General features: G+C 37.7%; 4 protein-coding genes across 6 annotated transcripts in view; 1 reads left to right on the top strand and 3 right to left on the bottom strand.

The window, feature by feature from the left end:
- Nucleotides 1-18,772, bottom strand: part of LOC105216792 (polyhomeotic-proximal chromatin protein) — a 292,260-nt gene extending 273,488 nt beyond the window's left edge. The window contains exons 1-2 of one of the 3 annotated variants that reach the window (XM_029043198.2): nt 16,614-18,772; nt 13,508-14,503 (exon numbers count right to left, since the gene is read on the bottom strand). In XM_029043198.2, the coding sequence (XP_028899031.2) occupies nt 13,508-14,454 (947 nt within the window). In that variant the 5' untranslated portion in view covers nt 14,455-14,503; nt 16,614-18,772. The remainder of the gene's footprint in view (nt 1-13,507; nt 14,504-16,613) is intronic. The other 2 variants (XM_011191452.3, XM_011191450.3) reach the window with 2 other exon arrangements.
- A 419-nt stretch (nt 18,773-19,191) lies between these two features.
- LOC105216791 (nucleoporin Ndc1) lies at nt 19,192-21,471 on the top strand. Its single transcript, XM_011191448.3, has 3 exons — nt 19,192-19,873; nt 19,930-20,552; nt 20,610-21,471. Exons 1-3 carry the CDS (start codon nt 19,485-19,487, stop codon nt 21,332-21,334), a joined length of 1,737 nt encoding a protein of 578 aa, XP_011189750.1. The 5' UTR covers nt 19,192-19,484; the 3' UTR covers nt 21,335-21,471.
- Nucleotides 21,472-21,484: 13 nt separating this feature from the next.
- Nucleotides 21,485-22,660, bottom strand: LOC105216790 (putative OPA3-like protein CG13603). Its single transcript, XM_011191447.3, has 4 exons — nt 22,411-22,660; nt 22,184-22,352; nt 21,985-22,127; nt 21,485-21,917 (listed from the first exon to the last, which is right to left on the bottom strand). Exons 1-4 carry the CDS (start codon nt 22,544-22,546, stop codon nt 21,787-21,789), a joined length of 579 nt encoding a protein of 192 aa, XP_011189749.1. The 5' UTR covers nt 22,547-22,660; the 3' UTR covers nt 21,485-21,786.
- An 87-nt stretch (nt 22,661-22,747) lies between these two features.
- Nucleotides 22,748-24,826, bottom strand: LOC105216789 (putative OPA3-like protein CG13603). The gene is made up of 4 exons (XM_011191446.3): nt 24,571-24,826; nt 24,088-24,256; nt 23,877-24,019; nt 22,748-23,422 (listed from the first exon to the last, which is right to left on the bottom strand). Exons 1-4 carry the CDS (start codon nt 24,710-24,712, stop codon nt 23,106-23,108), a joined length of 771 nt encoding a protein of 256 aa, XP_011189748.2. The 5' UTR covers nt 24,713-24,826; the 3' UTR covers nt 22,748-23,105.
- Nucleotides 24,827-25,316: the final 490 nt, after the last annotated feature.

The raw sequence follows: 25,316 nt of genomic DNA, 5'->3' as shown, positions 1-25,316 counted from the left end.
AGACATGAAACTTGAGACCAGAGAAATGGTACTATAATAACTCGATATCGTTCCTCGATGAACAAAGCAAAACTTACTCAGATTGTCCCAAACGAATTCATACGTATTCATATAGAAAGGAATTAGATATTATAAGACGCTAAATCTAGCAACTTCCAAGTCCTTTATGACCTCAAGGGCCCTCAAATATATGAATAGCGTAAAATTTCGATTAGGATAAGAGATTACTATTAAAAAATTAAGGTGTTCATAAGGGATTAGGTTGGTTTTTTTAATTTAAATTTTTTTTGTCAATATGTTTAAAATATTCCCCAAAAAATATAAATCGAGACGAGTAAAATACTAACCTAACAGACCCATTGGTCACTTAATTTTTCAGTTCGATTTCTCGAAAAGTTATGAAATAATTTGGTTAAAATTTTGCACCCGTCTTTCTAACAACATCTATTGAACGCAAGCTTTTTTGTCATTACAACAAATTTTTTCGAGCCAATATATGGCGCAAATTTTTACCAAAAAGGAGATTTTTTTTGTTAAAACTTTGTTAAAAATTCAAATTTTAAAATTCTCTCTTTTCCTTCGTGAAATAACTAGATTTTTTCGTGTGCTATCGAAATACATATTTTTGGTTTATTGATTTTAGATGAACCAATAGTGCGTATTGCCACTCAGAAGGGCCTTGAGTCCACTTTCTGATCAATACCACAGTACCCAGCGTGTTTCTGTCATGAAGTAGCTTCTAATAAAATCCCGCAATCGTCTTGGGAGAATACAAAATAAAAAGCAATGGATATTTTAAGTTATGGTATTAAATATTTTCCTAAAATTCCGGGACCACCAGAATGAAAAGAATGTCTATACATATACCAAAAATCTTATTATGGATCAGAAAGCATCGCATTCGATTAAGACAAAAAAATTCTCATTTAGGTTATTAATATATATTCATTTTAGTTCCATTTTGTATATTTTTAACGCCAACCGCATTATTTAATTTCAATAATTCGCAAATTTTCGCTTTTTCCCCGTGAACTGGCACCGCCACAGTAAAAGCGCAGTGATGGATCAAAGTCCGGTTTTTTATCAAAACACCAAGCAGCCGCACCTCCACTACCTTCATCCACGTCAGCGCAATGAAACGTGTTTATCTTTTGTTTATTTTTAAACTTTTACGCTCAGATGCTCTTGATCAGACCTCAAAGCAGTAATGCAGCAGTGAAAACGATTGAATATTATGTACTTTATATATGTACAATATATAAAAACGAAGAAAAAAACAACAGCAAACACACGTAGGCGCTGGTTGAAAATATTTCTACAGAGGACGCACAAGCGCATGCGCATCAATGGGCAAACAGCAACGACAAAGGGTTCACTTGGAGTGCAAAGAGGGCTCAGACGCGCTGCAATGCAACGCCGAGTTGCAGTAAAAACGACCACAAAACCAACCGTGCCCAACCAACAGCATACTCCGGCAGGCCGTCAGTCAGTAGCTTAGTAGCCCAGGCAAAGACAGAGCTCCTCAGCTTCTCAGCTGCTGCCATAAATGTGGTAAGCACGAGAAAGTAGCAGCAATATAAAAATATTTGTTGTTTTTGTTGTTGTTCAACTTTAGTTTTGTGTCATCCACAAACTGGAATTAAAAGAAAATTAAGAGAACTGAAAAACAGGTCGTCGATCGGATGATATCAATTGTCGACGACAAAACCGCTTGGCAAGGCAGCTGCTGCGAGCATGCAACCAACTTGAGATACAACAACAACAAAGCAAGAAAACAAAAAATTTGAATGCACACTCGATTACGCTTTCATATTTTCGCGCCTGCTAACCGAAATGCACCAAAAAAGGGAATGCGAAGACTGGCTTGCGGCAAGCAACTCAATGCTTTGTGTATGATTGTTGGTGTCTGCGTGTGTATGTATGCTGATTGCCTAATTTGTGTCGTTGCTCGGTTTTATTTATTGAGATTGTGCAAATAAAATTTTGTGGTCAATAAAATGTGAGAAACCGCAAGACAAGAGACGCGGGTACAAAAACAAAGCAGATCCATGCCTTTGTTGTTGTAACTACAAGCGTGGAATAGAGGTAAATAAAAACTGCAAATGAGTGGAAAAGTGTGGAGAAAAAGTTTTGCAGCACAGCGAGACCGCAAAGTCTGAACTAGCAGCAACTGGCAGCCAGCGACTGCAACAACGCTCGTTGTGCTGTGAGTGAAATACCGCTGCCGAGGCTAGGCTTGCTTGTGCGCAGCCGCTGTTACAGCAGCAACATTTGCAACCACAGCCTCGGGCCGGACAGTCACAAAAACCAACATACTCCCGATACGCACAACGACTAGCGAGGGGCGTGTGGCGAGAAGGTGGCACGCTAAAGTAATCGATAATGAAGAAGATGTAGCAAAAGTTAACGACATCATCAACGTTCGCTTCTTCTGCATTTTTTTGTTTTTGCATTTTGCACATTACTTTTGTGCGCTCTGCTGCAGCGAAGACGAGACTGGCAACCTCTAGACGCAAGAGCAGCAACGTGAAATGTGCAGCTGTTGTAGACACTAAAAGTGAATTGGTGTGTTGCACGTGATGATGTTGCAACAATATGTGTGATGCTGTTAAGGCTTATTGGCGCTGAGTAGTTGCTGTTGCAAGTCTATGGCTGGCTGCTGTTCTTGGCTTGCGGTCAGTTGGGATTAAATGAAAGTGCGAACATGGTTAAGAAGTCCAGCTTCTTATAAGTACGCACTCGCTGCATCACTCACTTAAGTTGCGCTAAAGAAGGACTGGTTGCTGTTGTTGTTGGGGCTCGTTATGCTGTTGGCAGCTTAGCCGATTAAATATCATTTCCTTTTGTGATTTTTCATCCTCGAAAGTTGTAGTTCTTTTAAGCGGTTTATGCATTATCGCCATTCATTGTGGAGCCGCTGTTGTGGCTGATGATGGTTAAAAGCTTCAACAGTCAAAGTAAGTGAATTAAGGAAGTTGTTAACACTTTTTCGAAGACACACACAGCGCAACGTAATGACGATTTGTAAGTTAGCTTGTACAAATTTAAGCGTAAAGATGTTAAGTTTTATAGCGTGGTGTCAAATATCACACGGGAAATGTCAATGAATGCAGTTAAGTCTAATGAATATGATTTTGTTTTGCGCAGAAGGTCTCATTAAAGTATTGGCTGCATATATGGCAAGGAGGAGGAAAGAAAGTTAAATACTGATATACCAGACTGTAAAGTTTGGTTTGCTTTTGTGAGTTGGCACCATTACAGTTAGATCTAACCTTCAAAAGACACTTGTATAGCTCACAATCAATGAAATCGTTCCAACGGCACTGGGGAACATGACCGGAATGGACCCGGGTTAAAGCCGTCCAAGAACTGTCAACTGGTTTGCAGTATAGTGTTTTTCACCAACAACAATAGTAATCGATTTTACAATTCTGAGAGGTTGAAAACAAGGGTATTTAAAAGAAAAATGTAACATATAAAACCATTTATTCCATTTAAGCAGCCGTTGGTACCTCATCTCATGGATAGATCTTGTTAATGAACGTGGGAAAAAAGAAAATATTAAAATTCGAACTTCCAAAGAATCTATCTCTTAGAATTTTGCTATTTAATAAGTAAAAAATTCAAATTTTAAAATTGTGAAACCCACCTAACCTTAAGCCTGAAAACTACCTGGATTCAGCAGAGAACGGGTAAAGTTGACTTTACCGCTGACTAATTTACCTTTTACACATATATGTTCGTTGTCTGGACTTCTCATGATACGGTATATCCATTAAAAGTCTTCATTTAATGTTTTATCTCATATACCAATGAATTGTTTCGCGTTAAGAATAGAAGGTAGAAATGGCGAAATTTATTTATGTAACCAGCCAGTTCTCCATTTACTTCGAAACTCACTAGAAAGAGTCCTTTCAAGGTTTCTATGTGCGCAAAACAAGTTAAGTTAAAAAGTTAAGTCATAAAAGGAAATTAATAATTGTAAATGTGACACGGCTGAGGTGCAAGGCGTGAAAAGGGAATTACCAAGTGTAAAAAAATAACAAAACAGTAAAAAAGTACTACCTGATGTGAATAATAACCATAATAAAAAGGAATACCACGCAATGGCGTTAGCGATTACCAACAGCCTTCATGGCCAAGTGCGAAATTGTGTGTGTATTTGCTTTAGCACAATAAGAAACACGAAACCTACACAGCTAACGGAGCGTCCTTGAGTGTACGAGTATATACCAAAAAAAAAAAAACGAAAAAACAACGCTGTCAAACGCACTGGATAGCCAGAAACTTTTCTACTACAACATGCGTGCTACTTGAAGCGCCGCCAACGAAAAGTGTGCGCAAATAAACTTATTACGAGCAGAAACAACAATAATTTATAGCAAATGCACCCACTCCTTATTTGCAAAGTTTAATGTAGCTTGGCGCTTCTTAGCACTTCTAGACACACATTTCGACACACAAAGGAATCTTGCGACGCGCACACACTTTCCCCCGCACGTTGTAACTGTTTCGTTGTGCGACTACTTTGGACACAGTTTTGCAAGTACGTTCGCAGAGTCACGTTTAACCTACGCGGAAAAGATTTTCGCCAACAACAAAAATGGCAATGTAAACAAATACAAAAACCGACAACAATCAAGCGCAAAACACGAGAAAAATTAAGTAAAAGAAGCAAGGAGTTAGACGAGGGGCATTGAGTATGGCATAAAAAACTGCTAGCAGGCAGTTGTGGCACATTATGAAATTATACGCTTATGTTGAACTGCCTACGCGTTACCAGCTGCGTCAACATAAAGTACCGTGCAACATGAATTATTTGTATGTTTGTTATGTTGCAAGCTGCTTGGACTTTTGCTAATGCGGCTGCAAAATAAACGCCTCGTCACAGCTATTCCGCATTCTTGAGATTTGTTTGTGGCACCATGCGCCACGCATTCTTACCACGAATGCTACCATCAACAACAACAACAACTGCCACACTGTTGTTGGGTACTATAAAATTTCGAGCACAATTCCCCGCACGCATACTGGAGTTCGTTGTATTGCTGTTATTGTTGTGCATTAAGGTTGTGTTAGCGGCATAAACATGATTTATGACTTTTCTCGCTTTCCTTAACTGCGCCACATGCATACAACACTGCCACTATTCATACAATAAGACACACTTTGTATGTGCGCTGGTATTGTCTTTCGCAGGCACAGTTCGCGTACAACAACCTGCCTTGCCTTGCCTGCCTGCCTGTCTGCGTGGCTGCTACATTGCGTCGTGACCTGGAAAGGTACGGTATTTCGTTGAGGAATTATGCGCACAACGCCTTTTTCTAGGCCACTACCGCAGGCTGTGGCTGTTTCGCATTGTTGACAGCACTTTCGGTCGGAGGATGAAAAAGCGCAAATTACGTCACATTCAATGCAGAAAGAGGGAGTTCCTTTGATGTTAAATGGTAGATTAAGAAATGTTGGCGTTAAATTCAGTTGTGCATAATAAAGCTGATGCTTAAGTGGATTTGTGCCCACATTTGCTTTGCGCTCACAGTCTAACATAACTGTGAATATGTGATTAGGCGACAGTTGGTGGGTGTTCCCATGAATTTGTAAGTGGTGATTTGCAAAATACTTGACAAGAAGAACCCTTTTCGCTTGACATCTGCAAACGCACTTCGATCCGAAATCTGAATTTGACATGAATTCTCAATGGGCTTTTATTTGTTACTTCACTGTTTATTCAAATATACATTCGCATCAGTGATAATGGATTTTGGAGGTTAGAGAGTCTTTGAAGAAAGTGTATATGTATTATATGTAAGTACAATTGAGTCTTGTCCACAAACCGACTTGTGACTTGTATATTTAAGAGGTTTCATATTTTATGTGGCCACATCAATTACTTTCTGAGGGAAACATGGCAAAGAAATATTTCATAATAAGGTAAGTGAAATTTTACATAATTTATGCTTAGAGTTTGAGTAAAATTTGGTTTATTATTGAACTTTACTTTACCAATTAGTTCCAGAAAGGCGCTGGAAATAAATCGCCGAGAATATAGCTTATTTTAAAGTCGAATATCTATCCTCATACAAAAATTGGTTTCGAAGATTCGGATCTATACAACCGTATATCACCCTCGAGTGAGTAAGAATGTTGAATGTCTAAAAATACTTATTTCAAACGGTACAATTTTTCACGCTGTCTGTTATAATAATTTAACCTCAAACAACGCTTCCATTTTTCGTAACGGGTGATTTTTTTGAGGTTAGGATTTTCATGCATTAGTATTTGACAGATCACGTGGGATTTCAGACATGGTGTCAAAGAGAAAGATGCTCAGTATGCTTTGACATTTCATCATGAATAGACTTACTAACGAGCAACGCTTGCAAATCATTGAATTTTATTACCAAAATCAGTGTTCGGTTCGAAATGTGTTTATCGACAAATTTTGTTCAGCGATGAGGCTCATTTCTGGTTGAATGGCTACGTAAATAAGCAAAATTGCCGCATTTGGGGTGAAGAGCAACCAGAAGCCGTTCAAGAACTGCCCATGCATCCCGAAAAATGCACTGTTTGGTGTGGTTTGTACGCTGGTGGAATCATTGGACCGTATTTTTTCAAAGATGCTGTTGGACGCAACGTTACGGTGAATGGCGATCGCTATCGTTCGATGCTAACAAACTTTTTGTTGCCAAAAATGGAAGAACTGAACTTGGTTGACATGTGGTTTCAACAAGATGGCGCTACATGCCACACAGCTCGCGATTCTATGGCCATTTTGAGGGAAAACTTCGGAGAACAATTCATCTCAAGAAATGGACCCGTAAGTTGGCCACCAAGATCATGCGATTTAACGCCTTTAGACTATTTTTTGTGGGGCTACGTCAAGTCTAAAGTCTACAGAAATAAGCCAGCAACTATTCCAGCTTTGGAAGACAACATTTCCGAAGAAATTCGGGCTATTCCGGCCGAAATGCTCGAAAAATTTGCCCAAAATTGGACTTTCCGAATGGACCACCTAAGACGCAGCCGCGGTCAACATTTAAATGAAATTATCTTCAAAAAGTAAATGTCATGAACCAATCTAACGTTTCAAATAAAGAACCGATGAGATTTTGCAAATTTTATGCGTTTTTTTTTTTTTAAAAAGTTATCAAGCTCTTAAAAAATCACCCTTTATCTTATCCGAAGACATTCCTCGATAGTATAGCGGTTAGTATCTTAAGCGATCTCATTACAAAGCTTTCAAACTGCCAGTAATATAACCATTTAACTTTAAACAATTTCCAAAGAACACGATAAATAAAATGTTACTTTTCTCGATAGTATAACGGTAAGTATCTCAAGCGATATACACATAACACATTCCTCGATAGTATAGAGGTTAGTATCTCAACCCAGCGCATTCCTCGATAGCATAGCAGTTAGTATTTCAAGGGAGCACATTATACATACATAACACTATCTCTCATAATAATACTAGATTGAGAAATGTAGTAATGTATGTCACTAGCAATCAACTTAAATTTAGGTCTAGGCTTACTTAACAATATTTACATAACTGTTTCAATTTCGAAAACATGAAACCATCAAAATAATGGAGCTTAAATTTAGTACGTACATAATTTTTCTCGGTTGTAAAGCAAGCTACTTCATTTGATACATTAATAACAGACTAATTGTATGTTTATCTACTTGTAGGTACATTTGTGAGCACAGATAAGAATGGCTCATAAAATGCTGATACACTAAATACTATTATTAGATACTGTATATACGCAACATAACGAAAGTGACATATCAGAATTGTGTGGTAAATAAGATTTGTTTGTTTGGCATTTATGAGGAGCATTCACAATTAACTCTTAAGCTGAAGTGACATAATTTGACAGCTACTCGGTGCTACAAATTTCAGTAGAAGTGCTTTGCAGTGGTAAATATTAAAGAGAGCAGTACGAATAATTAATTTGTATTCGAAGAATTTCAAGTTAAGGAATCAGCAACCATTTTTTGTTAATTTGGTTCAATAACGCAAATATTTGCTTACATGATAAAATAGATTCGTGGAATTTCGTTAGTGTTCGAAACAAACAAAAAGAAACCCAATTTTATGACTCTCCATAAAAGTAACGGTGTTTAAAGCGTTTGCGAAAGCTTCCTACTAACTACAAATTCGTGACACCCCAAATATGTAGGAGTGTATGTAGTTTTAAGTGTCGGGACTGTCGCTGACTTGTTTGTGGTGTTAATTTTATTGCTACATGCCTCCCGCATGCGTTACTACCGCATTTGCAAATGACAGGCATCTGAAAAAGCAGATGTTTATACGGCTGCCGTATAGGCACTCGACCGTGCAACACTTTGAACAAGACACAACAACAACAAACAAACAACTTTTATTTGCACAACAACACTAGCAAATAATCGAACAACCGAACAAGCAATCAACGAGCCAAACAGCAAACATAATGTAAACAAAGTATGTAGATACCCGCACACAGATGTCCGTATGTATCTACGAGTGTGATACCGAGTCAATGCTGAAAAGATGTTATGTTGTATGAAAAAAGCTCTTGCGTTATTGTAGCTTATGAGTTATTTGTAATTATACTTGATATCAGATACCATAAGTAAATATTTGCTTTTGGCAGATACTACTCGTGTAGTTTATGCTTCGGCAAGGAAAATAAAACACAACGCTCCACAACACAACACAAAACATGCATGTTTACCTAAATCGCACAATAAACCAGGAGGGGGAATGCGTGTTGGAAGTCAAGCGACACCACTCGTGAAACATGTAGTGAAACACGGCCAAATGGGTGAGCACCAAGTGGTTTTATTTTCAATATGCATACATATTTAAGTTTTATGTGCAAAATACATATGTACATACATTGTATGCTTGCACGCGCAAAAACGTAAGGCCAATGAAATAAAGATGAATTCGTCGAATGGATAAACACACCTTGAATATGTTCTACACACCCGTCGGTGCTCCTAGTTGACGCCGAATGTTTACTTTAAGGCACGTACATACATATGTATGTGTGTATGTGCATGAAACGGGCTTGTTCAAAAGTAAAACAGCTGCCGGAATTTTGCGAAAGTGCTCAAGAATAATTTTAAAATAGAGAACAAAAATTAAAATTGTAATTATAAAAACAAAAAAAATAAATTTAGAAAAAAAAAAATAATTTTGAAAATAAAAATAATTTTAATAATGAAAAAAATGTATTTTCAATAACAAGAATTAAAATTAAAAGACTACAAAAAAATAATTGCATTTTTTATTTAAAAAATATTTTTTAATTTAAAATTTAAAAGAAATTTAAACGAGTCTATTTACGCACCCTTAATTCAATTTCTCATTAATTTGGCATTACCTGTAACCTTGGCTCGTATTTACCGCTGCCTAGGCGAACGTAATCATGTTAATGATTATTGACTTACACTAATTGCTTTAGCTATTTGCAAACGCTTAAGTTAAATGCTATTGACAATAATGGTGTTCGCATATTTAAAAAAATATTTAGTGTGTACATACATATGTAACTATACATAAGAATGAAGGTATGTACTCAACATTGATTTTTCCAATGATTTTCCTAGTTGAATCACTTCAGCTTACTATATACAGTGCATAAGTAAAGGTAACAAATAACAGTTAATTATAACACTACAAATACTGTGGCGTACATACAACCATATACAAGAACAAGTGTACTATCTCACTGTCATCAAATATTAATTGATTATTGAATAACCACTTAGTACATATGAACGTCATGCAAATGGCTAATGTGTGCAAATATCTTCAGGTTACACGGCTTACAAATGGGATTAAGGACTTATGGGCGGTATGCAGTGGAGGCCTCATTTATGCAAAGCAGAGTATGAGGGTATGCAGCTACTAATAGGTGTTATTTTAAGGCTTATCAATGGTATATTTGGATATAATAGTTGATTAATAACGGAATGTTGGTCAGTGGAGCAATTGGAAAAGCAGGTAGCGGGTGAAATATTAGAGGTGCAATATTGAAACAGTGTGACAACCTGTTTTTTGAAAATGTAGCGAAATAAGGATATACTTCGCTGCAAGTTTCAGGCATTTTACTTTGACCTCAGTAGGCAATTGAAAAGTAAAGCCCTTTCTCGATGAACTAAAACCAAACTCTACAAGTCGTTCATTATTCCAGGTCCGTGGGAGAAAGAGGAAAGATCAGATGGGACGCTTCCCTGGTTTTGCTTTGTATTTCCAATCCTTACTTCTTACTTTGGAATCCTTTACTTCTTTGGAATGTCCGGACCCTTAATTGAGAAGGTGCCTCTGCCCAGCTGGTTGATGTCCTCATACGACTCAAGGCTGACATCACCGCCATCCAAGAAGTGCGATGGACGGGACAAGGATGGAAGAAGGTGGGTCCTTGTGACATCTACTACAGCGGCCATATAAAGGAGCGCAAATTTGGTGTTGGATTTGTGGTGGGAGAGAGACTCCGTCGCAGAGTCCTGGCATTCACCCCGGTGGATGAACGTCTTGCCACAATCCGCATCAAAGCGAGGTTCTTCAACATATCGCTGATTTGCGCCCACGCCCCAACGGAAGAGAAGGACGATGTGACCAAAGATGCTTTCTATGAGCGCCTAGAACGTACCTATGAGCGCTGCCCCCGCCACGATGTAAAAGTCGTGCTTGGCGATTTTAACGCCAGGGTGGGTAAAGAAGGTGTCTTTGGCACAACAGTCGGAAAATTCAGCCTCCATGACGAAACATCGCCAAACGGTATGAGGCTGATCGACTTCGCTGGGGTCCGAAATATGGTCGTCTGTAGTACCAGATTCCAGCATAAGAAAATACATCAAGCTACTTGGCTGTCTCCTGATCGAAACACGCGGAACCAAATCGATCACGTTGTGATAGACGGAAGACATGTCTCCTGTGTTTTAGACGTGCGTACGCTCCGAAGACCAAATATAGACTCCGACCATTATCTGGTCGCAGCGAAGATACGCACCCGCCTCTGTGCAGCAAAGAATGCCCGTCAACAAACACAAGGAAGGTTCGACGTCGAAAAGCTGCAATCGCAACAGACAGCCACGAAATACTCTACTCGACTTGCACTCCTGCTATCTGAGAGCACTCATCAGCATCTCGGTATAAGGGAACTGTGGAACGGCATCTCAAACTCACTGCGTACCGCTGCAGCCGAAACAATTGGTTTTCGGCAACGACAAAAAACAAGCTGGTACGATGAGGAGTGCCGTCACGCAGCGGAGAGAAAACAGACTGCTTACCTCGCAACGTTGCAAACGACCAAAACACGTGCGGGATGGGATAGATACCGAGAGCTGAAGAGGGAAGCGAGACGCATCTGCAGACAAAAAAAGAAAGAGGCTGAAATGCGTGAGTACGAAGAGCTTGAGAAGCTGGCAGACACAGGGGATGTGCGAAAATTTTATGAAAAAATGAAGCGACTTAACGAAGGTTTCAAGACCGGAGCATCCTCATGTAGAGACCAAGGTGGTAATCTGCTAACCGATGTCCAGGGCATACTGGGATTATGGAGGGAACACTTCTCCGACCTGCTGAATGGAAGTGAGAGTACAACACCAGGAGATGGCGAACCCGATCCCCCAATCGATGACGATGGAACAGATGTTCCATTACCCGACCATGAAGAAATTCGAATAGCAATTACCCGCTTGAAGAACAACAAGCGGTGGCCGATATATTACCGGCAGAACTATTCAAATACGGTGGCGAAGAACTGATAAGGTGCATGCATCAGCTTCTTTGCAGAATATGGTGGGAAGAAAGCATGCCTGACGATTGGAATCTCAGTGTGCTCTGCCCAATCCATAAAAAGGGAGATCCCACAACCTGCGCCAATTACCGTGGGATCAGCCTCCTAAATATCGCATACAAGGTTCTATCGAGCGTACTGTGTGAAAGACTAAAGCCCACCGTCAACAAACTGATTGGACCTTATCAGTGTGGCTTTAGACCTGGAAAATCGACAACTGACCAGATATTCACCATGCACCAAATTTTGGAGAAGACCCGTGAAAAGAGGATCGACACACACCACCTTTTTGTCGATTTTAAAGCTGCTTTCGACAGCACGAAAAGGAGCTGCCTTTACGCCGCGATGTCTGAATTTGGTATCCCCGCAAAACTAATACGGCTGTGTAAATTGACGTTGAGCAACACCAAAAGCTCCGTCATGATTGGGAAGGACCTCTCCGAGCCGTTCGATACCAAACGAGGTTTCAGACAAGGTGACTCACTATCGTGCGACTTCTTTAACCTGATGCTGGAAAAAATTATAAGAGCTGCAGAGCTAAACAGAGAAGGTACAATCTTCTACAAGAGTGTACAGATCCTGGCGTACGCCGATGATATTGATATCATCGGAAGTAACAACCGCGCCGTTTGTTCTGCTTTTTTCCCGCATGGATAAGGAGGCGAAGCGAATGGGTCTGGAGGTGAATGAGGACAAGACGAAATATCTTCTGTCATCAAGCAAACAGTCGGCGCATTCGCGTCTTGGCTTCCACGTCACTGTTGACAGTCATAACTTCGAGGTCGTAGATAATTTCGTATACCTGGGAACCAGCATCAACAACACGAACAATGTCAGCCTCGAAATCCAGCGCAGAATAACTCTTGCCAACAGGTGCTACTTTGGACTGAGTAGGCAATTGAACAGTAAAGTCCTCTCTCGACGAACCAAAATCAAGCTCTACAAGTCGCTTATCATTCCCGTCCTGCTTTACGGTGCAGAAGCTTGGACGATGTCAACATCAGATGAGACGACACTAGGAGTTTTCGAGAGGAAAATTTTGCGCAAGATTTATGGTCCTCAGAACATTGGCAACGGCGAATACCGCAGACGATGGAACGATGAGCTGTACGAGTTATACGACGACATTGACATAGTTCAGCGAATAAAAAGACAGCGGCTACGCTGGCTAGGTCATGTTGTCCGAATGGACGAAAACACACCAGCCCTGAAAGTGTTCGATGCAGTACCCGCCGGAGGAAGCCGAGGAAGGGGAAGGCCTCCAATCCGTTGGAGGGACCAGGTGGAGAGCGAGAGAGAGAGGTGGCGCACTATCGTCGATTCGGCTATAACCGGCTAAACGGTTGCAACGCCAATCACATACATACATACTTCTTACTTTTTCTCGCCTCCAAACGGATGTCTATTGGCTCCCCAGAGGATACTTGGTCTAAGGCCAGAAATCGTGAGCTGCTTGAGCCATATGCAAAATAATCGTTCCTGGCCACCTCCAAGTGAATGGCAGTCAGAAACTTTACTCACTTGCGTGAACTTCTACACATAACCCCATCTCCCAGATATACTCTAGAGAAGAATGAACTTATACGTGGTATATAACGTGGTGTCTCATTAAAGAAACCTAAACTTCATTAAACAAATTATATTTTTGCAACGATCCACTGCTATTATTACAACGAAATGAGTTTTCTACAGAAATGTGTACTCACCTTATGTAGATGATTTCATCATTATTGGCCTGACGACGCCAACCCGGTGCCAAGTTAGCATTAGTAACGCTGGCAGCACTTGGCTGCCCTACGGTGGAGTTTGTTGTTGTTGCCGTAGTAACAGCTGATGCAGCAGCAACACTCACATTTTGGGTGGTAGGGGCATTATTGGTTATGGTAATATGTTGACGTGAGGCAATAGTAGGTGGCGCTGCCACAACATTATTATTCACTTTTAGCGGGTGCTGTTGTTGTTGTTGATTTTGCTGCAGTCGTAGTTGCTGTTGCTGCTGCTGCTGCTGCTGCTGCATTGCTATGTTATTTTGTTGTGATTGCTGATAAATATTCATTGATTGGCTGCGTGTTGCACCATTGCTTGCAGCAAATACATTGCCACCACCGTTCACCAAGCCGGTTGGTATATTTTGCGTGAGCGTGTGTTGTTGCTGTGGCTGTTGGCGCTGCAGCTGTAATTGTTGTTGTTGGTGCTGCTGCTGCTGTTGCAGTTGTTGTTCCTGCAGTTGTTGTTGCGCGAACAGCGGTGAATTGGAAGCGACACGCGTTGTAAATTTTGTGGCACGCAATTGTTGTTGCTGCTGCTGATGTGCATGCTGTTGCAATTGTAGCTGCTGCTGTTGCTGTTGCAGCATTTGCTGTTGTCCATTATTTAAATGTTGCAATTGCAACTGTATATGTTGTTGCATTTGTTGTTGATGATGCTGCTGCTGTGGCAGCTGCAGCACCTGTGTCTGTTGTTGCAATGTCAGGGCATGCTGTTGCTGCTGCTGCTGCTGTTGTTGTTGTTTCATTGATTGCTGAAATGATTGTCGCAATCCAATTGCATTTAGATCTTGCTGCTGCTGTTGTTGTTGATGTGGATGATTCAGCTGTTGGTGTTGTTGTTGCTGCTGCTGGTGCAATTGTTGGCCGGCACTAGCGGCAGCCATTCTAAATGCACAAATTACACTTCAATAAGAATTACACACACAATGTTTTCTGAAAAGAGCGAGAATAAGAAGAAAATAAAAGTTCATTAATTTGTGGTTAAACACTATTAACACATCAATCAACAAACAAAAACAAAAATGTATGAAATTTGTTTTGGTTATTTAGCATATTTAACACATATCACTCTCGTTTATAAACTCAAAAATCCATTAATTTTTGTGACTTTTCAATGAACTGTCAGAAATCTGCGGAGAACGCGCCCGAAATAGTTTACCTTTCAACAACAGCTACCTGCCACACATGCACACACACACACACATCTATGTATTTCACACACTAAACGTTCGGGCCGTCAAGCGACCATATGGGTTCTTCTACAGACACACACACTATTTTTGTAGACAGACATCTACTTGGCAGGGTACAAAATGTTGCATTTGTATATTTTCCTTAAATGTTTGTTGTTCTTCCTTCCCTATTTGGCCTTCTAATCCGGAGCAGGTAATTTTAATTTTTGTTTCGAGGCTTCACTTTCAAGTGTTGCGCAGTGATGACTAAATTTCGGATTATCTTCAATCAGTGCGGGTTATTCCAAATATTTATTCCGATACATTGATTTTGTGAAATTTCGATGAGTCAGTAGAAAAATGTTGCCTACGACGCCAGGATGACATGTAGGCACATACATACCTACATTTATGTATTCATGCATGTAGATGTGCCACTGGCGTTAACGCCTCAATTTCATTTTTATAGTAATTCTTATTTAAAAAAAGATTTACATATGTTTTCAAGTGTGTGCGCCATATGAGAACACACAAGTGGTTGTTTCTGCTGGCGTGTAGAGTTACACACACACAGACATATGTAAGTATGTATGCAATTAATATGCACATTTCCTTTCATCAACTGGTGACAGACACAGAGATTAGGTCATCTCGTTGCACTTTCAAGAATTTCACCATTTCTTCAGAAGACACTTGTGTATGCATCTTAATTAGCATGCACACGCACACATTGGCATTTCGGTGTAAAGTTACATATGTAATATATACAACAGGATTTCAGCATGAGTTGGTAATATTGAAATAGGAACGTCCCTCACATGTACTTGAAAAAAAAAGCAACAAAAGGTCTCTAGAGAAAATTGCGCAACGAAATGTAAGTTAAAGGAAAGAACATAACATTAAAATAATTAACTGATTGAATCCAAATGGAAAATAAAAAATTTAAATTAAATTAAACGGAATCAACAATATTTGATTAAAATTTAATAGAAATTTCATGCTAATAACTGATAAAAATATCATTTTATTACTGTTTGAAAAAATTTATACAATTGGAGCAAAAACAATTTTAATTACTGTGCACAAAGCTCATTGATATGTGAATTTCAAGATTTCAAATACATTTTATTTCGATAACAAGCATTTAATATTAATATTATTCAATTATAAATAAACTTTTATTTTTGAATTTTTGAATCACCTAGATTTTTTATTTTTATATTTATTATATTTTTAAAATATTTATTTTTATTCAAAATCTGAACACTAACGAAAAAATAATATTTATCATAGGCAAACTCTCATATTGTGACCTCGACGATATTGTTAAAAAAAAACTTAGATTTTTATATCTATATTTCGAGTTTCGTTTAATTTTCAAATTCCAAACAATTTTCTAATAATTATTATATAACAGCAAGCTTAATTTTTCGTCACAAAATTCATTAAAAAACATGTTGTGACACGAATTAAATTAAGTAAACATTCAAACTGTAATTTCGCAAATTCAAAAACAAAGTCGGCCAACAACTCTTTATTCTACTTTAAAATCTTTATCTTGTAAAAATCATCATCATCGAAACTATGAAGATAAATAACATTTGTCAACTACGATTTTAAATCAGATTATTTTCACGATATAAAGGCCGAATTTTGAACTTTTCTTTTTTTCTTATTCACACAATTTAAAACACTTCGAATACTCTGAATATTTGCCCTAGTAACACTTAAATTAATAAAATATTAGACACACACACACACGTAATTAATACGATTAATTATTGCTATAAAGTTTGCATAACACATTCATCCTACTACCGGTTTGCACAAGCGCTTCAACTTCATTTAGTTCGTATAGCGCAACCACTCACCTGTTTATGCAATAATTGTTTTGCATCAAAAGTCAAACGCTTCATATTCCAAAAACAATGGCATCGCAAATGAACTGCTGCTGGGTGTTGATGCAGCTACAACGATAACAATTAGCGAGCAGTGAAGATTTACACGATTTTAGCAAATGAACGCACTAACACAATAAATACACATACAGACGGACATCTTTGTCAACGGCGATCAATAAAAAATTTTTAGCTTGCAGAGCATTAAAAGACGACAATATTTCTCGCACTTTTTACACAAACACACACACCTTGCTTCAGCGTACGAGGCAAGCGATAATTTGAATATTTTAATGAATTGGCACCGTTTATGATTAATTTCAATCAACTGAATGCCTGTGGTGTTAATTGCTCAGGCCATTTATTTATTATTTACAATGAAAAACGATGTTGACTAGCACAAGCGATTTAGCTTCACTTTATTTGATTTAATTAAATATTTTTTCTGTTGGTTTACACTGCCACCGAGAAGAAGACGATATACCGATAGAGGCGAGAGTTAACGATACGTAACGCGAGAGCCCGAACTCATGAATATGACGATGGCAAAAAGGAGAGCCACGAAACACGCGACAACAACGTTGCTGTGTTGTTGTTGTGAGCTAGTGGGTTGATAGCAGCAATTTAGTGTTGAGCGCTGGGGGACGCACTACTACTACTGCTGCCACTACTGACAAAAGCAACAACACGCGCGAAAGTAGGTGAGTGGAGCACATACACCTAAAAAATGTTGCGGCTGTGGTGACTGCTGGCTACTGCTTCTCACACTGTGCGCTTCGCGCTACGGCTATGCTCTTTGGATTTTCACGCTTTTACGCTTTTGACTTTAGAGCTGCAGTCACTCTGACATAAGCTCACAGATGCACCTCACTTCCAATTGTTTTGTTGTGTATTTTTGTATGTTGGAATGAATTATTTTCGCGTTTTCGTTTTCGCTATTTTCCTGCTTTAATTGTATACACAAGTTACCGTAATACTTGTAGTGAATACACTTAGACAATTTATTTAGTTTTTATTATTTATTTATGCACATCTACTAATCAAGCTGAAGGACGTATCCACTGACAATTTGAGAATATCAGCGGCCGACAAATATTAATTGTTGTATGTATTGCTGATATGAAATTTTTAAGAAACTTTCAATATCTGACACTTTTTGTATTCATTAAATTTTCACTATTTCACTCTCATTTGTTTTGGTATTTTTAATTGGAAATCATTAATTATGTACGCCTGTTATCGCACAATTGAATGATTAATATTGTTGTACGTACACCTGTCCACGACGGGGAGCACTTACGTACTTAATTATGCTTGCACAAGGACGATTCAATAAGAAGGGGTGTGAGTCCTATGGGCTTTTGCAAGTGTTCTGCTCTAATGACCAGCGCAGCAGCTGTTTATGTTTTTATTTTTTTCCAATGCCAGCCAACAAGCGATACATGCGCTGTTGCTATTGCAGAGATACATACATATACATACACGCACGAAAATACTTTCCCCTTTAGCGCACACTTCGATTTCAACACCTTTCTGCTATGTATGACCTCAATATGTGCATTTCATTTTTTGATAGCAATATTTTTGTACCACACATTTGCGCAATCTTTTTTGTCACCTATTGGAATTATTTATTATTTCATTATGCATTGGTATTTTGTTGCTGCACTAATTTGAATAAATTTTCACACTTTTGACATGTTTAATTAGCTCGAATATAATTTCATTCACTTTCGCAAATGAATATAAATTTCTTCTCTTCGTAATCTCACACTTATATTTGTTGCTACAATATGCTTCTTCTTATTAATATTTTTCTTCTCTTTCCACTATTTCACTTCCCATTCGCATTCATATAAATTCACTCACTACTCATTCACCAATTTGACTATCAATTTAACAGCAATTTGCTATGCAAATTTTTCGGTGAAACACATTTTTCATAACTTTTCATTTTTATTTGCACTTTCTTCTCAATTGGAATTTTATTTGAATTTTTTACACCATTTATCAACTCAAATTTCAAAGACTTTCGAAAAAATTTACGCGTAACCGTTGTGCGGACAAGCACTCGGCACTAAATTCAATACATTAGTGAGAACCAAATATTTCTGACTTTCGTGCTTTCTTGCTTTCGTGCCTGGCTCGCTCGTTCATTGTTCGTACGTTATCATCGTATATTCGCTGCTCGGCACCTTATCACTGCGACATCTGTTGTGGAAGAAAAACGCGATGTAACGAAACTTATGATAATAAATGAGCAAAACAAAAGACAAAATAATGTACAAAAAAGAACTTGCACAATATTTAAATAAATTTATTAAACAATAATTGTTTATTATAAAGAATAAGCGCTAGTTCTTTTACGTACTTTGTTATGTGTTAAATATTTCCAGAATATATATTTGATTTATATTACGTATATATAATAAAATTTCCACAATTATTGAACGCAATAAACTTTTATTTAATTTAAAATCAATTTCTTTCTTAAAAGCTTAAAAAAATTTACGAAACAAATAATTGTTGGGCACTACTATTTTTTTAGTTGAGTTGTCAGCACTTCACGCAGCTGTCAAAACCATCTGTTCGGATTTTGTAAATTGGCGCTTATAACGTACATTAGCTTGCTGCTAAAAGTTCTTGCTCAAGAGATTAAATTTAAACCATATTATTTACTCGTTGTTTTACTCATTGTTTAAGCAATATTAATGTTTAAGAGTTTAAAATTATTGCTAAAGGAACTTTGAGCCGGCTACTCAAACTAACCTCAACGTGCCGCAGATTCGGCAACACGCATTTGCAAAATATTTGCAATTCAACTAACTGACTGCGAATAACAACATGTCGATCATCGTGGAGTGCAAAAAACTATGCTTACGCCGCTGCATGTTGGCGCTGTCCTACAGCATAGCTATGCAGTATTTGCTACTGGCATTTTTCCTATTCTTCGTCAATTTTCATGTACTGCATCCTTTGAATTGGATAAGCAGTACTATAAGTGTGCTGTTTTCGTTCTATACATGGTTCAGTATTTTACCACTGATTGGATCAGTCGTCTTATATAGCATATTATTGGGAAAATCATTTCTCGCTGTAAAGCGTTACTATCCAACACGCATACAATGGTTCATCTACACGGCACCACGAAAAGCGCTGTTTTTCACGCTACATTTACTGGTTGGTTACTTGACTGCATGGCTTTACACCAGTTTTTTGCACGTGGATTACCGGTAAGTAATTCCCGATATATATAGTAGATTGATTAATTTATTTTGTATCTTTGCAGTAACATTGTATGTGATTGCTTTGGCACAAAATGCGTAAATAGCCGTTATTTATTCCTGATTTGTGTGGGGCTATTTGCTACTTGTTTGCATTTCATCAAAGAGAATTTACGCACGGATCCCGAGTTGGAATTTCCCATAATTCAGGAGTTAATGCTAATTCGTATACGATCCCTCGTTTATCGCACGCTATACAATTCATTATTGAAATCCTTCACACCCACAATATGTTTTGCACTAGCATACTGGCTAATTGGTGGTTTAATAAATCGTTATTTTGCTGGTGTTTTCGCGGTGGACGTTGATGAAAGTACATTATCATTTATTGCTATTGCCGCAAATGTGCGACTTTTGTTCTATGCTTGGATCTTGGCGGCGCAAATTTTGAGTAATATGCATCTGATGCATCGTTTCTTCGCCATACATCTTTCGGAGGAAATAGCTTTTATTATTGAACGCAAACCGGTGTTGTGTGGTACTGGCGTAGAGGAAATTACTTTAGTGGATGCGATTAGCACGTCATTTGTACCAGTTGTGCAAAATTTGGGCGCACGAGATCTGTTTAATTTGTCCAACAACAAAATGGATAGCAGGCGTAAAGAACTTTTTGCACTTTCAGTACCAGGTGAGCTTAATTTCAATTTTTTGGGTATTTTAAACTAAATTTTAATTTGATATTTAGGTGCGCATCCATATAATTGGAATCAGCTATCTGCACAGTGCTTAAGCCTTATTAATGCCTTCACCGAAGAATTAGCTGCTTCGATCAAAAAAATCACAGCTGTTAAAACAGCACCACTTTTTGCCACAATCAAGCCTAACACCGCCACCGAAGCCGCTGAAAAGATTTTGCTACGCCAGTACAACGAGACCTACGGCATCAGACGCATGATGACGGAAACTAGTCAAGAAAATACTGAGACGGTCAAGAAGATGTCGCCAGCTTGCAAGCGTATACACGATCAGGTGGAAAAAATAAAGAAACAATTTGAGCAGACTTTACGTGCCGCTTTCCGTACGATACCCGGTTTGTATTACTTGTTTGGCGAACCAGAAGGCGCAAAAACCGCTTATTTACTCTCAAATTCGGAAACGATTTTGTGCATAGTGCAAGGTTTGGCCGGTGTTTGTACGGCTTCGCTGACCGAAGACAAATATGGTGTGGTACAAGTTACGCTACCACAAGTTATCAAATCATTGTTAACACTAAAAACCGAATTGGATAAACTGAACAATGTGAATTTGAATGGCCGAAAAATGGATCGCAATTTCATCACACTGAAGAATGGCGTCAAACGCAGCTTATACAATATCTGCACAGTTTTCCGCGACTATTTGCGTGAAATCGTCGAGAGTCCGGAAGATTTGCGGAAATTGCAGTGCTATGTGCACTATGTGGAAACGTGAAGTAGAATTTCTAACTTATCATTAATGAGTTGACTGTTCGTAAATTAAGTTTAGTTAAACACTTAGAATATAATAAAATATATAACTGTATGCTTTTTTCTAACTCCATTAAATTTTAAGTCAACAAAAACACTAAATTGATTATGTGTATTTATTAAATTGTGCGAAATAAAACTAAGTTTTTTCTATGCAGTGAGAATTAAAACAAGTCTATTAACTAATACATATGTTATCATTAAATGAAACCTTCGATAATCCTTCAACCAACACGTTTTCATTACAAACACGAAGTATAAAGAAAACTAAATACATTTGAACTTCTCTCACTCGAAACACCATAATCCACCAAAAAAAAAACTTCGACTTAGAGAGTCTTGGAGTTATGGAAGGTGATTTGTATGAAATATGACTTCTATTGCCAATTTAAGAGTTTCGATGAGCTCAACTGTATATTACATCGTCACCTGCAGTTGTTTATCGCTTTTTGGTATCGTAACTTGCGTATCAATCGATCTCGTTACAATAAGTGGCCGCAATAATTTACTTTCAAATTTTTCGGGCTTTGGCACCTTAATATCTTTGCCTGTGGTTTAAATAAACTTTCAGCTGTTAAACAAGTTCAATTATCTAATATAATTTATTAAACTCACCTAAAGACTTGAGCGCCTTTCTGATTTCTTGTATGTACTGCTCCTGATGTTCTATGGTTTCTTCCATCTGTAGTATACTATTTGTTAATTTAGTTGCTGCTTGCACTTTTTCGTCTCTTTTACGACGTTCTGAACGCATCTGTCTATATTAACAGCACGTTAATAATTTATAGCTAAAATGTGTGTTTCCACAACCAACCGTGAGACTTCCGATATAACAGCAGCGCCACAGATTAAGAACAAAACGAATTCACCCAGCATACTGGCACCCAAATCAATGGCAGCTGTTTCTGACAGCGGCTGTATATTTGTTGGTTTGCCCATCTTCAATGTCCACATCTTAGTTCTAATCTCCATTCTGTTGTACCCTATGCAAGTGCAGACACATCTTGAGTTGCATTGAATATGCCGTGGAGCTTTACTTACATTGCGCCGGTGGTATACAAACGTATTCTCGAAATATTTGATTATCCTTCGCTTTTTGCTTAATAAAATTCGCTACATATTTACTTAGCTGACGCACGGCCAACATGCCCAGTTTAAACACGGGTAAGGCGGGCATTTCGACAAAACTTTTTGATTTTTTGCTTTTTTCACTGACAGTCTAAAATATTTTTCTGCTTTGTTTACATTTTCTTCGTCTTACCAAATGTAAGATAAAAATATCTTAACAATTATTTTCTTTATTAAATAAAATAATTTATCGTCAATATGCAAATGTTATATTAACTTTCCAATCAAACAACATTTTACAATAAATATATATATTTTTTAACACTTTTTATTCAAATTTCAAGCATTAAAACACCTTTTTGGTCCTACAAAATTAGCAAATATTTACAACCAGAATGTATGAAACATACATGTACATATGTATGTGCAGTACTGAACTAAATTTGTTCCGATAACAAAGAAGCACATTTTAAGCGCAAATGCAAATTAAATCCTCAGGCAGGATGGAAAATTGTAACACACTTTTTAAGTAAGATTGCAAATACGTAAAAAACTTATAATTACACTGTAGAACGGTTGTTTTATTTTTGTTTTGTAGCCGTTTCAATGGCATATTCCAGCTTGGCCAGCTCATTATTTAACTGGAGTAATTCACGCTGATTGGCTAGTCACTGCGCTTGTGACATTTTAAGTTGTTGCTTTGTTGTAACATTATTTTGTACTTCTTCGTTTTCCACATGTACGTACGGTTTGATGTCTAATTCGTTGCTAACTGCTGCAGGCAGAGTCGTTTCTTTGCTCTTACGTCCGTCCACAAAAACATGCGTCTCTAAGAAATTTAATGCTCTATACAGTAGGCCACCGTTCGGATCATAATCCCCTTCGAAGTCTTTTACAACGGTATTGGTTTGATCGGGAGTATTTGGATTGAAAGGCTGGTATTCAGCAATTGTTTCACGGGTCCATTTGAATATATTACGTGATTCTATATAGAAATAATTGAAAATTAGCACTTAAAATTAGTATACACATTGACAGCGAATTCGTTAATCTACGCTCGCTTCATGACATTTTGCGCCGGCTTTTTTGGCGTTTCTGTGCTCAATGAAGAAATAGCAGGCAAAGCTGTGTTGGCTGAAGATGCTTTATTGTCTGTTGTGTGGGCCAAAATTGGCGTACTTATAGGTTTCCCTGAGAGAAAATAAGCAACAAATTTATAAGAATTTAATTAGATTTGATAAGTGATTTAAAAAAACTCAACGCGATTAACGAAAAACATGTATGCTTAACACACGTCGGTGGTATATGGCACAAAAAAGTATAGTAAGGGAATATCTTTCTAATGATTGGTAAACAAAAAGCGTGTAAAGATTTTAAACAAAACATTATCACACAACATAGCATCATCAGCGAACACTGGTAGGGTTCAACAAATTTACCTAAATCTGCTAGCGCTCGTGTCATTTCTCTAATTTGTGCATCTTGGCGTTCTAAACGGAATCCCATTTCGGCCAGTGTTAATGATAGTTCGGCTTTTTCCTGCCGCATTAGTTCTTGCTTTTTCGCCTCATTGTTAGATTGACTGTAAATAAAAGTGTATGTATGTATTGTTTTATAAATTACTTAATTATTATGCAATAACAAACAAACCGTGTATATTCGAATATAAGCACTGCTGCACCTATCACAAAAATAATGGCTTCACCTAACAAATTGGCGCCCAATTCAATAGCCATAGCCTCGTTTAGTGGTGGTACTGCTACAGGCTTGCCCAAATTCAGCGCCCACATTTTCGTTTTTACTTCAACCCAATTGTATACTGTAATAAAAATCAGGAAACAATTTCTTTAATAAAAGTAATAATAACATTTGTAACATCATGCATTAAAAAATGTACGCTACAACCGGAACGAAAGATGTACACTATTTTTTATGTGAGGCACTAATTATGGTTTCCACAAGGATAATCAAACATTTCAAACATAAGTATGTATGTACCAATGACCGAGTCTAAATATTAGGTAAAAAGTCTAATTTTAACTTCGACTGAATCATAATTTGTAAATATATAGATACACTCATCGTCTACGTCTTTAGAGCATTGTGATAACTCATAAATCTTTTGGTACTTACACTGAGCCGGTGGCATACAAACATATTTTCGAAATATGGGACTCTGCTTGGCGTTACTTTTTATAACATTAGCTATGGGTTTGCTGATCTGTTTTATGGCCAAAACACCTAATTTGGCGGCGGGAAAAGCGCCAATCGCCATCCTACACAAAGGATTTTTGTAATTTTTATGCTGTTATATGAATAAATAGGAAGGAGTAGATTGCTTGATTTACGTAAACAGCTGACTCCTTTGAGTTTTTTCGTTGACATTTGTTTAACCCTTGCAAGCTCAACAATACTTCACTTGGTAAATATTAGGTTTTGAGTTAAATAAATAAATATTTCCTTACATTTTTATTAAAATAAATACCAAAAAAAGTGTTATAAAATATACAACACCGGCTTTTAAGTTCAGACTCGATTTCAAAAAGTTAAGCGATTCGAAGCAATTAATATTAAAACTAACTTTGATATTAAAATTCAATGCAAAACAATGAAACCCAAAAATCTTTTATTCTCTTTTTGTTTCTTAAAATTTTTTACAATCGACAAACAGTTGGAAATGTATTCGATTAAAAAGTGTACTAAATGTACTTCCAAAGGTAAAATAAATTATTTCAATCAAAGTTTTCTTACGGTGTAGAAGCTGTCAATTGGAAACGACCTTACGCACGAATTACCTTTGTTTACGAATGAGTGAGAACAACAAAAGACGATATTGACAAATCGTGGTACCATACTTTTATTTGAATATTAAAATAATA

This window comes from Zeugodacus cucurbitae, chromosome 2 (genome assembly GCF_028554725.1).
Source record: "Zeugodacus cucurbitae isolate PBARC_wt_2022May chromosome 2, idZeuCucr1.2, whole genome shotgun sequence".
Lineage (NCBI taxonomy): Eukaryota > Metazoa > Arthropoda > Insecta > Diptera > Tephritidae > Zeugodacus > Zeugodacus cucurbitae.
The sequence above is the reverse complement of the archived record's forward strand: the minus strand, read 5'-3'. Positions and strand labels throughout refer to the sequence as shown.

What these genes read in the sequence shown, in the direction of transcription:
- LOC105216790 (XM_011191447.3), bottom strand. Translation starts at nt 22,546, where the DNA reads ATGCCCGCCTTACCCGTGTTTAAACTGGGCATGTTGGCCGTGCGTCAG. An exon ending in TTGTATACCACCGGCGCAAT is followed by an intron (nt 22,353 to 22,410) that starts GTAAGTAAAGCT and finishes GCACTTGCATAG; the next exon opens with GGTACAACAGAATGGAGATT. An exon ending in AAAGGCGCTCAAGTCTTTAG is followed by an intron (nt 21,918 to 21,984) that starts GTGAGTTTAATA and finishes TTTAAACCACAG; the next exon opens with GCAAAGATATTAAGGTGCCA.
- LOC105216789 (XM_011191446.3), bottom strand. Translation starts at nt 24,712, where the DNA reads ATGGCGATTGGCGCTTTTCCCGCCGCCAAATTAGGTGTTTTGGCCATA. An exon ending in TTGTATGCCACCGGCTCAGT is followed by an intron (nt 24,257 to 24,570) that starts GTAAGTACCAAA and finishes TTTTTATTACAG; the next exon opens with TATACAATTGGGTTGAAGTA. An exon ending in CTTATATTCGAATATACACG is followed by an intron (nt 24,020 to 24,087) that starts GTTTGTTTGTTA and finishes TTTTATTTACAG; the next exon opens with TCAATCTAACAATGAGGCGA.
- LOC105216791 (XM_011191448.3), top strand. Translation starts at nt 19,485, where the DNA reads ATGTCGATCATCGTGGAGTGCAAAAAACTATGCTTACGCCGCTGCATG. An exon ending in TTTTTGCACGTGGATTACCG is followed by an intron (nt 19,874 to 19,929) that starts GTAAGTAATTCC and finishes GTATCTTTGCAG; the next exon opens with TAACATTGTATGTGATTGCT. An exon ending in TTTTGCACTTTCAGTACCAG is followed by an intron (nt 20,553 to 20,609) that starts GTGAGCTTAATT and finishes TTTGATATTTAG; the next exon opens with GTGCGCATCCATATAATTGG.